This window comes from Pinus tabuliformis, chromosome 2_2 (assembly GCF_031772625.1).
Source record: "Pinus tabuliformis cultivar Carrire ecotype Pingquan chromosome 2_2, CPIR1, whole genome shotgun sequence".
Taxonomy (NCBI): Eukaryota; Viridiplantae; Streptophyta; class Pinopsida; order Pinales; family Pinaceae; genus Pinus; species Pinus tabuliformis.
Genome location: NC_142300.1, coordinates 479,932,954 through 479,947,160, shown reverse-complemented (window position 1 = coordinate 479,947,160; position 14,207 = coordinate 479,932,954). Strand labels below are relative to the sequence as shown.

Below are 14,207 nucleotides of genomic sequence, written 5' to 3'. Positions count from 1 at the left end.
ATAGATTTTACTTCTAATGCAAGAGCAAGAGGATGATCATTTTTTAATTCAAGGCTGAACAATTTAATCATGAGTTGAACAACTTCAAGTGCAAAGTGTGAGTCATAGAGTTCCTTCAGTTTTTGTAAGGCTTTGAAAGCAGTTGAAAATGGTGAAATATGGAGACTCACCTCTTCATTTACTGATGCTGCAATCAAGGCATAAGCCTTGCTGTTCTTATTTCCCCAAATAGAGAATTCCTTGTTTGAGGTAGGCTGATGTGATTCTTTGTCTCCTTCTCCAACACACGCTCCTTTCCATAGTGACAACGTTATTATATCTCTACCAACTGCGTTAACTTGTGGTAATGAAGAGGGAGGCCCCACGATTATGAAAAGAGTGGTATCCCACTGTGGTATTAGAAGGACAACGTTCAACTTAATAAAAACTGTGTATTAAATAACCTGGACAACGTTAATGTATATAACCAGACAACGTTAATGTATATAACTTGGAACGAATTCACATATGCCAGGCCACTGTGAGGAGGAGGCACCACGATTCCGCTACACAAAAACCAGGAGTGGTATCAGAAGTGTATGTGGAGGGCAGACTGTATGGTAGCCCGATGGGTAGGATATGGTATGCAGGTGAAGGGAGGCACCACGAGGAGCTGACTGTGTATGGAGGAGCAACACTATATGGCAACATTCGAAATCGGGAAGGGAGGAGGCGTACAGTGTGGTATGCGGATTATTAACCAGGATTCTGATTGAGGCCAATAGAATGGTATGGGAAGGGTCGTGTAGGAGTCGATTGTAAGGTATGGGAAGGGTTGTGTAGGGTGTCTGGATTGTAAGGTGTGGAGGTCATAGGCCAGGATGTGGAATTATGAACCGGGGTGTGGATTAAACCAAAGGAGTGGTTGTCACATAATATGGGAAATCGCACCATGAGCCAATAGTGGATTGTGCATTTGTTGCACAGTGGTTGCAACGTATAATGTAAAAAAATCGGAACTGTATGGACTGTGGAGTAAAATAATGTAACAACGGAGATATACCAGACAGTGCCTCCAGCTTGCACCAACGTTCAATCCTTCACAATCTTTCATGCAGAGATTTGGTACACCGTTCAATCCTACACAATCTTTCACACAAAGATTTGGTACACCGGGGTTATGGATGGTAGGAAATGGCAGGAAATGGAGTTGGCTTTGATACCATGTCAAGGTAGGAGATAACTCCTCAAATGAGAATCTGTTTATTTATTTGTGTTGTTTATAATTATATACATGAGAGAGTGACTTTGAAATTTAATCTTTAGATGACTCTTTATTTTCTCTTATTTATTATTTATACTATTTACAATTATTCACCCAATTTCTATAATTAAATGTGAACATATACAACCACTACAATACACACCATCTTACAATATATTATAACTTTTCCCACAAATATACAATATACTAACACCTTCTAATGCGTTATAACTTTGCACCATGGAAGATAGAAATAAAATGGGAAAAAATCCCTGCAATGTTATTTACAATTTTGCTATGATATTGTATTTAACAAGGTGTAAAATCATTAGATTGATGTATCGGTGAAGATTAAATGATAGTCTAGTTTTTATACATGATATTATTATATTCAACCATAAAATTTAAAATCATTACATTGATGCATCAACGGAAATTAAATAACATGTTAAATTTTAAACATGTTAAGGTATAAATACAGACAAAATTAAGTCGTTAGGTTTTGCGTGAATTAAGAGGTCAGTGGTTTATCTTAATTTCTTTATCAAACGAACATAAAAATATTAATTCGCCAGTTGTTTATCTTAATTTCTTTATCCAACAAACATAAAAATATTAAAGATGTATCACGTGTTTTAGTTTTTACCCTAAAATCTATGTCTGGCCATTATTTAAAAATATATTAAATAAAATATGAAGATGGAAAGGTTTTACAAGTATAAGATATATATTAGATGTAAATGTTTTACAAAACATATATCATTAATGAGGTAAGTAATAAATGAATTTATGAAAATGTGTTTATATATTATTTTAAGTGAATAGGATAAATATTTAATATTTTAAGTTTTTTAGTATTAAAGTCATAAAATTTTATGAATTTGATTTATAGTGAAAATAGTATATTTGTATGATCGTATATTTTGTGATTTATATTGATTATGATTTATAGCGAAAATAGTATATTTGTATGATTTTATATTTTTTGATTCATATTAATTAGGATATTGTCTTTAAAATTAATTATATCATTAAATTATGGTTCACAACAAAGGAATTATATTTACATTTTTAACAATTTCAATATTTTTATTATTATTAATATTGAATATTTTTATTATTATTAATATTTTTTGAATGCTAAATATCATTTCTATTAAAAATTTAATGAATTACACATTTTTATTTTATTAAAAGTAACTCAATTATTTTACTTTTAATTATTTCTTCTTTACTATTTTATTATGAATAAATACAAAAGCAATTTATTTGAGTCTCATATTGCAATACTTCTAAGGAGTATATATATATATATATATATATATATATATATATAAGCACTTTATTTGAGTTTTATATTGCAATATTTCAGGTTATCTTTTTAAATTGATATAAAATTGTGGTGAAATATTGTTACTACATCTCATTATCATTCATATTGAGTTATATATTTATTATTAAGTAAAGATAAGAATGTTTTTTTAAAACCAATAAAAAATCTATATTAACTTTTATTTTTATTATAATTAATATTATTTTTATTTAAAATATATTTAATTTTTATTTTAAAAATATATATATCAACTCCATATTGAGTAGAAATAAAATCACATATACACTGGAAAAATTTAATATACTTAAAACTAACTCCATAAAAGCCTAAATAAAAAAAATGGGCCATTCAAATTACCGAATTAACGTATTTCGCCTCCTTGAAGGGATTTCACCTTCTTGAAATTCTAACTCCATGAAAATTTAAAAAAAAAAAATGGATTCTTGACTTTCCTGTCCACTCATTTTTGATAAAATAATAGTTAATTTTGATTTTTGATTTAAAATCTTCATAGAAATTTTAAAATTTGAACCGTCTAAACATTAATGAAAGACTTAAAACCTCTGAAAAACGTTACATAAATTTTAACATTTGAACCGTCTATACATAAATTTTAACATTTGAACCGTCTAAACATTAATTGAAATCTTAAAACCTCTGAAAAACATTACATAGGGTTCTTACTAGATTCTATCAAACCTAAACTCTTGAAATATTATAATTAACTATAATTTAATATCAAACCTAAACTCTTCAAATATTATAATTAACTGTAATTTAATATAAATTAATATTATAATTAATTAAATTTAATATAAATTTATTGAGTTATTGGGTCTAATTTGTTATCAAAATTAAAATTTGTTATTTTTAATTAAAAAAATTAAAATTAAAATAAATAAATAATTATATAAAACATTTAAATAATATTCACTCATAAAAAAATTTACACACATCAAAAAATCTCCAAACTCATGTTAAATCCTTACTTAAAATAAACCTATAATCATATTTTTTTTTAAGTTATATAACTTGCCACATTGAAATTCATTGTCAACCTCTTCCGAGTTGAATTGCACCAACGAAATAACGTTGATCATGACTTGTACTGCCCTTCGTTTATCACCTCCTATCATAAAACACTTCCCGGACTCAAAATTTGAAATAAAACAGGAATGCGACCTAAAATGATCTATAAGCTCACCGAACTCAAAATTTGAAATAAAACAGGTATGCCACCTAAAATGATCTATCACCTCACCAGCCTCCAAATGTGAAGTAAAACAGAAATGACATAGAAAATAACAAAACAGCCTAACTTCATTATAACTGCCAGTATTTCCTTGCTGCAATGGAGAGACAGCCGAGCGATCACTCATTACTAAATCAGGCTGCCTTGCAAAGTGCTGTGCACTGTGGCTGCCTTTGAGTATTCCATACTCTTGATCATGCTTATTTTGAATACCACCCTCTATGCGTATATAACATGGTTTAAGAGTGAAAGGCAAGCAAGCCTTATGATACACCAGAAGTCAAGATTGTAATGATGCGCAACAATTGGCCACTCGTCATTATCCATAAATCTTACGTTCTGTTTGCACACGCCAATAGCGCTGAAAAACTGCGTGATGTTCCCCCTCATCTAGTGGAGTAGTTGTGCTATAAATTGGATCCATTCCTAGAAGAAACTACCAACGAATTTCGTGAGTATATTTGGTAGTGTATGATGGTTGCCCAACTCTCAATATTCCTCACTGATTACAATGGCTGGAAGGGCATTCTATTGCCCTTCTTTCTGTTTCTTGGATTGCTTCACAGTCCAGTAATATCCATGAATGTTTTGGCTTCTGCAGACAAAAATCCTGCTATACCATCCTTACCTGGTGTTCCTGTGATGAATTATTTCAAGGCTATGACATTTTCAGAGGGCTATGCTAATCTTTGGGGTGGGCAACACCAAAATGTTTCCAAAGATGAGTCCTCAGTCACACTCACATTAGACAGATCATCTGGTAACATACTTCTTGTTTCTTATGCTCAGTAGCTTCTTATGAATAATTATATTCTCTATCCTTTCTGTTTGCATTAGTGGGGATAGGATGTGTCAGAGGGATTTCTTGCCCCCACAAATAAAGTCTCATAAATCAAATTTATGAAACTGTGATTTTATGGTTAAATTATTGATATTTTATTAATTGTTTATCATGCTAAGAAACTACGTGATATGTCCTCTGTTTGTGGCTTCAGGCAGTGGATTCAAGTCAAATGAACCATACATGTATGGTTTCTTCAATGCTGCTGTTAAACTTCAGGGCGGCTATACTGCAGGAATCATCACTTCATTCTATGTAACTATATTCATCTTCATCTTCTATTTGTGTTTAATGCATCAATTAATGAATCAACTCATGTCATAAGATTATATGGAAATTGACTCAGAGGAATGTGAGTACAATTTTTGATCTATTGATTGGAATGGTGATATTTCAGTTGTCAAACAACCAAGTTTATGAAGGGTGGCATGACGAGATAGACATAGAGTTTCTGGGAACAATACCAGGGGAGCCTTACAAACTCCAGACCAACGTGTATGGGAACGGGACAGGAGATGGGCCAAATCTGATTGGCAGGGAACAGCAATTCCATCTCTGGTTCGACCCTACTAAAGACTTTCACAACTACACCATTCTCTGGACACCTCATCAAATCCTGTATGTATAATCATATCATTTACATATATGTTTTGTCTCTGGATGATATGAAATCTACATTAATTGTATATATATTTTATGGGTGTTTGAGAGTTAGTTCAATTGGTAGGGTTATTTTTGTTATTAAGAGGTTACTCATCATTTTTTTGTTATTAAAATGTTGAGGGTCAGTGAACCTATTTCGTGAATTTTTTTAGACCTCAAAACTATGAATCTAATTCCAAAATATTTTTGAAATCGACAATCTTGTTAAATTCAAAGATTATTTCTCATTATTTTCCATCCTTTTATTGTGTGGCAGGTTTATGGTGGACAGTATTCCCATCAGAAGATTTCCGAGGATGAAGAGCCTGGGAGTGGCATACCCTTCGAAGCCCATGTCGGTTTATGCAACAATATGGGACGCCTCTGCATGGGCCACAGATGGAGGACGATACAAAGCCAACTACAGTTACGAGCCATTCCTCTCAACTTACACCCACTTTATCACCATCGGCTGCTCTTCCACGAACGATGACGATATGCGATACTGTTCACAGGGGTTTCTGGATTGTTTTATTTCTCCGAAGATGAACAAGGAACAGATTCGAGCTCTGGAGGTAGTACGAAAGAATTACATGACCTACGATTACTGCCAAGATCTTCAGCGATATCCCAAGGGCACAATGCCCGAATGTTCTGTCAACGATTTCCATATAGGCTCTTCCAACTATTCAATCGTGGACTGAAAGTGAGGCTAGGCTGCTAGCCAATGAAGAAAACTATACCAATCCATCCTTCTATCTAAATTATTCGATGTGAAATTCAGGATTGGAAAGTTTCAATAATGTGTAAACTAAATTAAGTAGCATTTCTCCATGTATAACGTCTATATCGTTGTAACAATAATACGAATTCTACTAAATTTCCCGATACTATTCATGGATACATTCGTTGAGCTGTGAAAAGAAGTATTGTTTCAATCCAAAGTAAAATTGCCATAATGCACTTGTAGTATACCAGGCCACCCACTGAACCAGTCAATTCCCTACAACTGAACTACTACTAATCTGAGGAGAGATTTCGTGATGTGAAGGAGGCGTGGAAAATCGTTAATGTCTGGTAGAGTTATTCCAACCACATGAACGGCCATAGCATCAATCGATAATCGTTAGTGATTAAGCATATCATAATGGAACTACAATCTTGGAAAGGCCAAACTTGTTCAGGAGCGTTCCATATTTGTGCTAAGCTGGAGAGGGAAGGTGATCCACTAGTCATAAATTTATGTCAAATAATGTACCTGAAAACTAGAATATCAAAACTAATGAGAGTTCCCAATTTGTGCTGATAATGGCATAGGGAGTTGAACGGCTGGTCAGAAATTTATGTCAAAGCATAATGAACATCTCATGTCAGAAAGGAGAAACATCTTGACTTGAACGTTTGATATTTGTGTCATAAAATTATTGTGTTAAACTATTATAACAATGGTTATAAGTCAATTTAATCGGTTGTGTTCAAATAAATATTTTATACATGAGAAACAAATTTAACTAAATTTTGTTGTCTTAAAATAAAAGTTTTCTATTAGAAACCAACCCGTAGCTACTTATATTGAAATATCCACTTTATTTTATCGCTTAAAACTGAGTCAAAACTTCATGACCTCAAGTCAAAACTTTAATTTGAGAATGTATGTTTTAGTAAATTTACTTACTATATTACATTTGATTAATTCGATAAAATTTCGGTGATTTAAATTGTGTATGAATTTATATGATACACTTTGGCTGAGAAATTATTGTTCTTAACGAAGACAAAAATATCAAATATACAAAGGGGGTGTTTAATATTAATGGTTTAAAATAAATTTTATTATAGATATGTAACTAGTATAATTACATTTACTTAATAAATATGGTTGGAATAGGTCAATAGAAATTAGTTATTAATGTTAATACTAATTAATTAGTTAAAATTAAAATTTAATATCATTATTAATTAATTAATTAAAATTAAAATTTAATATTATTATTAATTGATTAAAATTAATATTTTATATCATTATTAATATATTATTTATTGTTTATTAATCTATTAATCATTTTTGTTATTATTAATATATTAATTAAAAAACCAAAACCCATCTCACCCATGTGGCTCTTAGATGGGCAGTAGCATGGATCAAGTTGGACAAAACAAAAGAAGTAAGAAAAGGGGCCACAAGAATTTACAAGAGTCAATATAGATGGTTGGAGACTTGTTGGTTGTTGGTGAACTCACGAAAAGTGGTGCCACTATTGGCGGTTTTCCACCAAAAACAATAAATCTTCTCAATGATTGCAATCTATTGGAATGTAAGAGGCCTCAAGAGTCGAGGCAAGCAAAGATATTTAAAAGAACAAGTAAAATAGGAAAATCCTAGTATTGTGATGCTTCAATAAACTAAGGTGTCTGAAGCGAGGCTAAAGGAAATTATAAGCAGTATGTGACCCTTGTACGAGGTGATGGCCTTGGATGCATGAGGAAGCATGGTGGACTTGCCATTCTTTGGAACCCATCTAAGATCCTTTTTGAACGTTGGGTTAGCATGCCACGAATTCTTTTGAGGAGATTCAGGCACATCAAAACACGAGACTGGGCATTGCTTTCGGCTGTCTACGACTCTCACATTCCAAAAGAGAAAATTGCTTTCCTCCAGAATATAGGAAAAATCAGGAATATATGCCCAGATGAACTATGGATTATCGAGTGGACCTTCAACCTCATTGCGTTGATTGAGGAGAAAAAGGGACTGATCAGGAGACAAGATCCAAAGATGGAGACTTTTCAAGATATGATTTCAAATATGAAATTAGTAGATATACCTACCATTAATGGAGTATACACGTTGAATAAGGGGGGGGGGGGGGGGGCCGCGAGGCACACCAGGTAGCCTCATGCTTGGATAGATTCCTAGCATCATAAAATCTTATAGACAAAGATATTTTCTTTGAAGCCTCGATTCTTCCATGCCTCGGATCAGATCACTGACCGATCCAGTTGGAGATGGATCTGAAACTAGCCCTCAGAAATAGACCCTTCAGATTCGAGTCTTTATGGCTTCGTGATCCATCCCTTCTTGGTAAAATAGAGAGTTGGTGGAAATATTGTTCAGTGCAAGGAAGGAATTGCATGCATACCTTCCAACTTCGATTGAAGGAGCTTAAGCATCAAATGAAATGGTGGAACCAAATGGAATTTGGCCACATCATTAAAGACCAAAACCACCTACAGGAGCGAATGCAAAATATTAAACAACAGATGATCATTGAAGGCACTCTTGGGCCCTTGCAGTGGAGGAAGGCCAGCTCCTGGCCTAGATAGAAACAAACAATTCAATCAAGATATCTGAATGAATGATATTATGATGATCGAGAAAATGAGTTCCACGAGTTGAGATTGGGACAACTAACTATGGATGATTTTGTGGCTAAGTTCACCAATTTGTTGTGGTATGTCCATTACATTAGGGAAGAAAAATCCAAGGTGTAGAAGTTTTTAACCTATCTACCAGTTTCTCATAAAGAAATAATTAAGCTCGACAATCCTAAAACAATGGACGAAGCAATAAGGAAGGAAACATTATGTTATCGACAATTCAAGAATAGGGAAGAAGGTTCAAAGTCTTGGCAAAGGTAAAGACCGAAATAAATCTATAGGGGGAATACGAAGATAAAAACTTGCATATTTGAAAATTTTTGGAAAAGATCATCAGCAGAAGAAATTTAACAAGGGGAATTCAACTTAGCCAGCTGAGTCTCAAAATATGTAGTATCTCCACATTTTTACAAGGATAGAATACAATATTTGGGCTATGTTATTTCAAAGGAGGGACTTCCTGTTGATCCTAAAAAGGTTAGGACAATTCTAAATTGGACCATACCTAAGGATATGTCAGATGTCCAATCACTTATGGGAATTACAAGTTAATATAAAAGATTTGTTGAAGGGTTCTCTAGGATGGCCTACCCTATTACTTCCTTACAAAAGAAAGGAACAAAATTTGAATGGAAAACCAAGTGGCAGGAAAGTTTTTATAAACTAAAACATTTGTTAATAGTAGCACCTATTCTGAAAAATTGCAGATCTAGAGAAGGAATTTGTTGTATGTACTAATGCTTGTTTGGAAGGTTTAGGAGGAGTCTTGATGTAGGAAAATCCAGTAGTGGTCGATGAATCTAGGAAACTAAAATCGCATGAAAAGAATTATGAAGTGTATGATTTGGAGTTGGATGTTGTGATGCACACTTTAAAAATTTGGAGACACTACCTATTTTGAGACTAAGATGGCTAAGTTGAATTCCCCTTATTAAATTTCCTTCACTGATGATCTTTTCCACAAATTTCAAATATGAAGGTTTTTGTCTTTTTACTCCCCCCTGTAGATTTATTTCAGTCTTTACCTTGCCAAGGTTCCTTGTTCTTGAATTGGTGATAACATAATATTTCATTCCTTGTTTCTTCGTCCATTGTTTTATAATTTCCGAACTCAATTCTTTCTTTATAAGGAATTGGTATACACTTTAAAAACCTCTATAACTTGGCTTTTTCTTCCCTAACGTAAGGGACATACGCAACAAATTGGTTAACTTAGCCACAAACTCATCCATAGTTATTTGTCCCTATCTCAACTTACGGAAAACATTTTCTTAGTCATCATGATATCATTCGTTCAAATACCTGGACTTGAATTGTTTCTGGAACTCCTCCCAAGAATCTGTCCTTTCCTCCAACATATGCACAATTTTAAATTCCATTAGAGGAATTTTGAGTTCTAAAATGGGCCTCCTAAGAAAAATGTACAACTAAAATAAACTTTATAAGAACCAATAGGATCGAGATGATGTTATCAACCATGGGGGATGATTCACCATTGTTGGAGTAAAAAAGTAAAATGATTAAAAAATAATAAAATAATATAACTATTTTTTCAACTCATATTTTCAACTTATCTCCCTAATGTTTTACTCAAATTTCAAGCAATAGTACTCATTGTATGCAAAATTTAATTCCTCATCCAAAGAGTAGCCATGTTGCATACTTTCGATGGACCCTACTACACAAAAAATGAGAAATGCATGAAAAAACGTAATTACAATCATGTTTTTCATGTAGCAGGGTCCATCGAAAGTATGAAACATGGGTACTCCTTGGTTGAGGAATCAAATTTTTCATCCAACGAGTGTTCCCGCTCAAAATTTGAGAAAACCCATAGGGAGAAAAGTTGAAAATACGAGTTCAAAAAGTATTTTTTTCTTTTTTCCCTCTAAAATTTGATGATGTAATCTAATCTTATTTTATTATTTCCACTATTATTTTAGAATTTCCTTAGGAGGCCCATTTTAGACCTCAAAATTCCTCTAATTATCCCACTAGAGAGATTCTTTCCCTTGTAACTAATAAATGCCCAATCTGGCCTTCAAATCATAAACTTGAATATACTTAGTCATGTTGAGGAGTCGTGCTTTTGCATCATGCTCCTTTTCACCATTAAATATAGAGGGTTTTATTTTTCTGAACACCCCTTGCAACTCCACTTTCTTCTTCTTGTGATTCCACCTCAGGGTTGGACATCACTAACCATCACTAGATTGGTCTCTACCTAAGCTATCATGGCTCTAGAGTGTTTGTTCCAACCTAACTCTAGGACTAGTAACTCAACCCATAGTTTCCGCAAGGCTCTAGAGAATTTGTCCAAAAAAGGCTCCAGGACCAGTAACTCAACCCACCAAGGGCTCTAGAGCTTTTTTCCAACCAATACTTCTAGGACTAGTAACTCAACCCAAGTTTTTCCAAGGCTTCCAGAGCGTTTGTCCAACCAAAGCTCCAGGAACTAGTAACTCAACCCACAACCATAAAGAACATGACCACCAATTAGAAAACAATAAATTGGGAAACCCACAACACCATGGTTATCAAGAAAATGGCAAGGCTAGGAAAAACCAATATCAATCTAGGTAATCCTCCATGTCAATGACATATCATAACGAAATAACCATAGGAATATACCATGCATGCCAAAACTATCAAGGAAATCATACATGCAACTCGATACCTGCAAATCAATCCTGTAATAGATGTTGATCCCACCATCCCCTTTTGGCTTCCTACTTTTTCTTTTCTTTCTTTGTCAAAATTCGAGTGAATACTAGAGCACTCCAAGCATGCTCCAATAATGCTCTAAGTGTGTAAGAGTATGATAGAGAGAGAATAGAGAGAGCTAAAAAAATGAATTGACAAAAGCTCAACCAACAAAATCCTAACCAACAAAAGATTTGAACTAATCCTCATAAGCCTTTTTATCATTAAGACCTCTACTTTTGTCATTTTCCTTTGTTTTTCCTTCAATTTTCATATGATGCAAATATGTGTCTCTTCCCCTTCATTCTCTCATATTTTCTTTTATTTCATAAATAAAATTCCAACTATTGTCACTTTTCCTTTTCCAATGACTGCCAATTTCCTTAACCATAAATAAACCGAAAGTGACACTCACTAGGATGTTTTTCCCACCATTCAACTTGGAATATGTGGCCCATGACCTTGGTCTTATTTTGTCTTTATTAATTTTATTACATGGATTTTTGACTAGGGTTTTTACAGAACCCTCCCCCTTGGGGGAACACCATCCTCGTTGTTCAATGACACATATGAACAGAAAACTGCTAAAAAAAACATATTTCATATGGAGCTTTATAAACTAGCTCATTCTAGTATTTACATTGACATCCGCTGAAAACCACGACCAACATATCATTTACTTGAGCTTTATAACACAACTCATTACAATATTTACAATAAAAACCACATATACTCACACACATTTTCTTCAACCAGCAAATAATCATACACTCTTTGGAGCTTTATAAGTCCAACTCAATATATAATTCATAATAATATACACATATACATACATATGCACATTTTATTTATGAGAAAATAAAAGGATATGATGCTCACATCAGTCAACAAGAGAATCTAGAGGCTCACACCTCCACCCTCAAAAGTAATACCAGGATTCAACTCCTTCCCAGGAAGTCCAAAATCCATTGCAAAAGTCAAAACTACATCCAATATCCAGCACTATGATACATGTGTTACTTGTTCTCCCAGTGAACAGTTATCGAGTCATTGTTCCAAGGAACACTCCCAATGTGCTTCTAATTCCATCTGGCAATGCATATGAGACAAAAAAATCTTTTCCCTAGCCTTCCATTCTTTCCTCCACAATCCCTTGGTAAATCTAGTCACCCCATTCCGTGTTGGCACACATCTTCCAAGTTCCACTGGCATCCACTTCTCTGCTACACATTCCCTCTGGTGGCCCATCCCTTGGAAAGTTTTCCTCGCATCGGAAGGTCCAAAACCCAAGGCATATCCCTTCCTCAAAAACGTCATACCGATCATAGCATGCTCATGGTAAACAATGGACACTATTGGGTACTAGTGTCCCACAATGGCCCTGCTCATGAAGTGCTTTACCAACATATTATTTCATGTTCTAATTCCTTTTGTTGTTGTTGTTAATTTTTGCAATCAATTTCAACTATGAAAACTGGGCATTTCCATGTTTTATTATAGGAATTTACAAGGTAAGTTCCTCAGATAGAACACCAAAGGACACCGCTCAAAAATAGATCAAAGATCAATACACCAGTATCCTTGACGTGGTTACAACCCTCAAAGAGGGAAACAATCCACAGCCTGAGCCAACGCGGCCACTTCAGCCAATTTATTATAAAATAAAGAAAATTTACATAAGCTTCTCTCATGAACGGTCACCCTACAAATGACCCTCCATGCTCTTTAAATAGAGATCATGGACCAATTTGGTGTTAAGCCATGAATCAAGTGTCGGTAATACCAAGGAGAGAATGAACCATCAGACCACTTAATGTCTAGAACGTATCGTGACCATTAGATTGTAAGTTACAAAAGTACATAGTAAAAAAATACACTTTACCTAACTCTATACTAGACCAAGTTATACTTACTATGTGTCGGAATATCCTAACATACCCCCTTAAGAACAACTTGGGATAGGATTGAAGGATGTACAAACATGACACAATAGGAGAAGGAAGGAGGCATTAGAGCCTATCCCCCCTTAGTGACAACTTCCTGAACTCCAACCATAAATCAAAGTTTAGTAAACTTCGCCTCTATGAGAGCCTTTGTAAAGATGTCTACAACTTGATCATCTATTGAACAATATTACACTTCAAGAACATGGTCGTGAATGAACTTTCTGATGAAGTGCAAGTGTAGTTCAATGTGTTTATTGCATCGATGTTGGAATGGATCTTTGCATAGTTGAATGGCACTTTGATTATCACACCAAAGTGTAGTCGGATGTTGCTGCTCAAAGCCAAACTCTGACATGATCTGACAAAGCCACAGGGATTTCTTACTAGCTTCTATGGTGCCATGATACTCTGCTTTTGCTAAAGAAAGAGAAATGGCACTTTGTTTCTTACAAGCCCATGAAATAGGTCTAGAACCAAGAGTGAAGACATAACATGTAGTAGACTTCCGATCATCAGGGTCACTAGCCCAATTGGAACTAGTGAAACCAACCAATAGAGGAGTTGCTTTTGCACTATAATGAATCCCAAACTAAACTGTACCTCGAACATAATGAAGTATTCTTTTAGTTGATTTCCAATGACTTTCATGTGGGTTTTGCATAAAATAAGAAATAATGCCAACAACAAAGAAAGGTCAGGACGAGTATGGGTTAGATACAAAATTTTTCCTACAAGCTCATGGTATAACGTAGCATCAACTTCAGTGGAAGTACAAGTGACTGAAAGTTTGGCTCTAGACTGAAAGGGAGAAGGGGCTGGCTTACAGTCTTTCATGTGAAAGTGGTGTATAAGATTGCAGGCATACTTGG

General features: G+C 34.1%; 1 protein-coding gene across 1 annotated transcript; it reads left to right on the top strand.

Moving 5' to 3' along the window:
- The first annotated feature begins 4,277 nt into the window (after nucleotides 1–4,277).
- Nucleotides 4,278–6,511, top strand: LOC149193419 (putative xyloglucan endotransglucosylase/hydrolase protein 32). Its single transcript, XM_089406646.1, has 4 exons — nucleotides 4,278–4,588; nucleotides 4,824–4,924; nucleotides 5,067–5,287; nucleotides 5,589–6,511. Exons 1-4 carry the CDS (start codon nucleotides 4,300–4,302, stop codon nucleotides 6,013–6,015), a joined length of 1,038 nt encoding a protein of 345 aa, XP_089262772.1. The 5' UTR covers nucleotides 4,278–4,299; the 3' UTR covers nucleotides 6,016–6,511.
- Nucleotides 6,512–14,207: the final 7,696 nt, after the last annotated feature.

Bases quoted from the DNA above. Each gene is read 5' to 3' on its own strand.
- LOC149193419 (XM_089406646.1), top strand. From the start codon at position 4,300: ATGATGGTTGCCCAACTCTCAATATTCCTCACTGATTACAATGGCTGG. The intron at 4,589-4,823 runs GTAACATACTTC...TTGTGGCTTCAG, and splicing joins CACATTAGACAGATCATCTG to GCAGTGGATTCAAGTCAAAT. The intron at 5,288-5,588 runs GTATGTATAATC...ATTGTGTGGCAG, and splicing joins TGGACACCTCATCAAATCCT to GTTTATGGTGGACAGTATTC.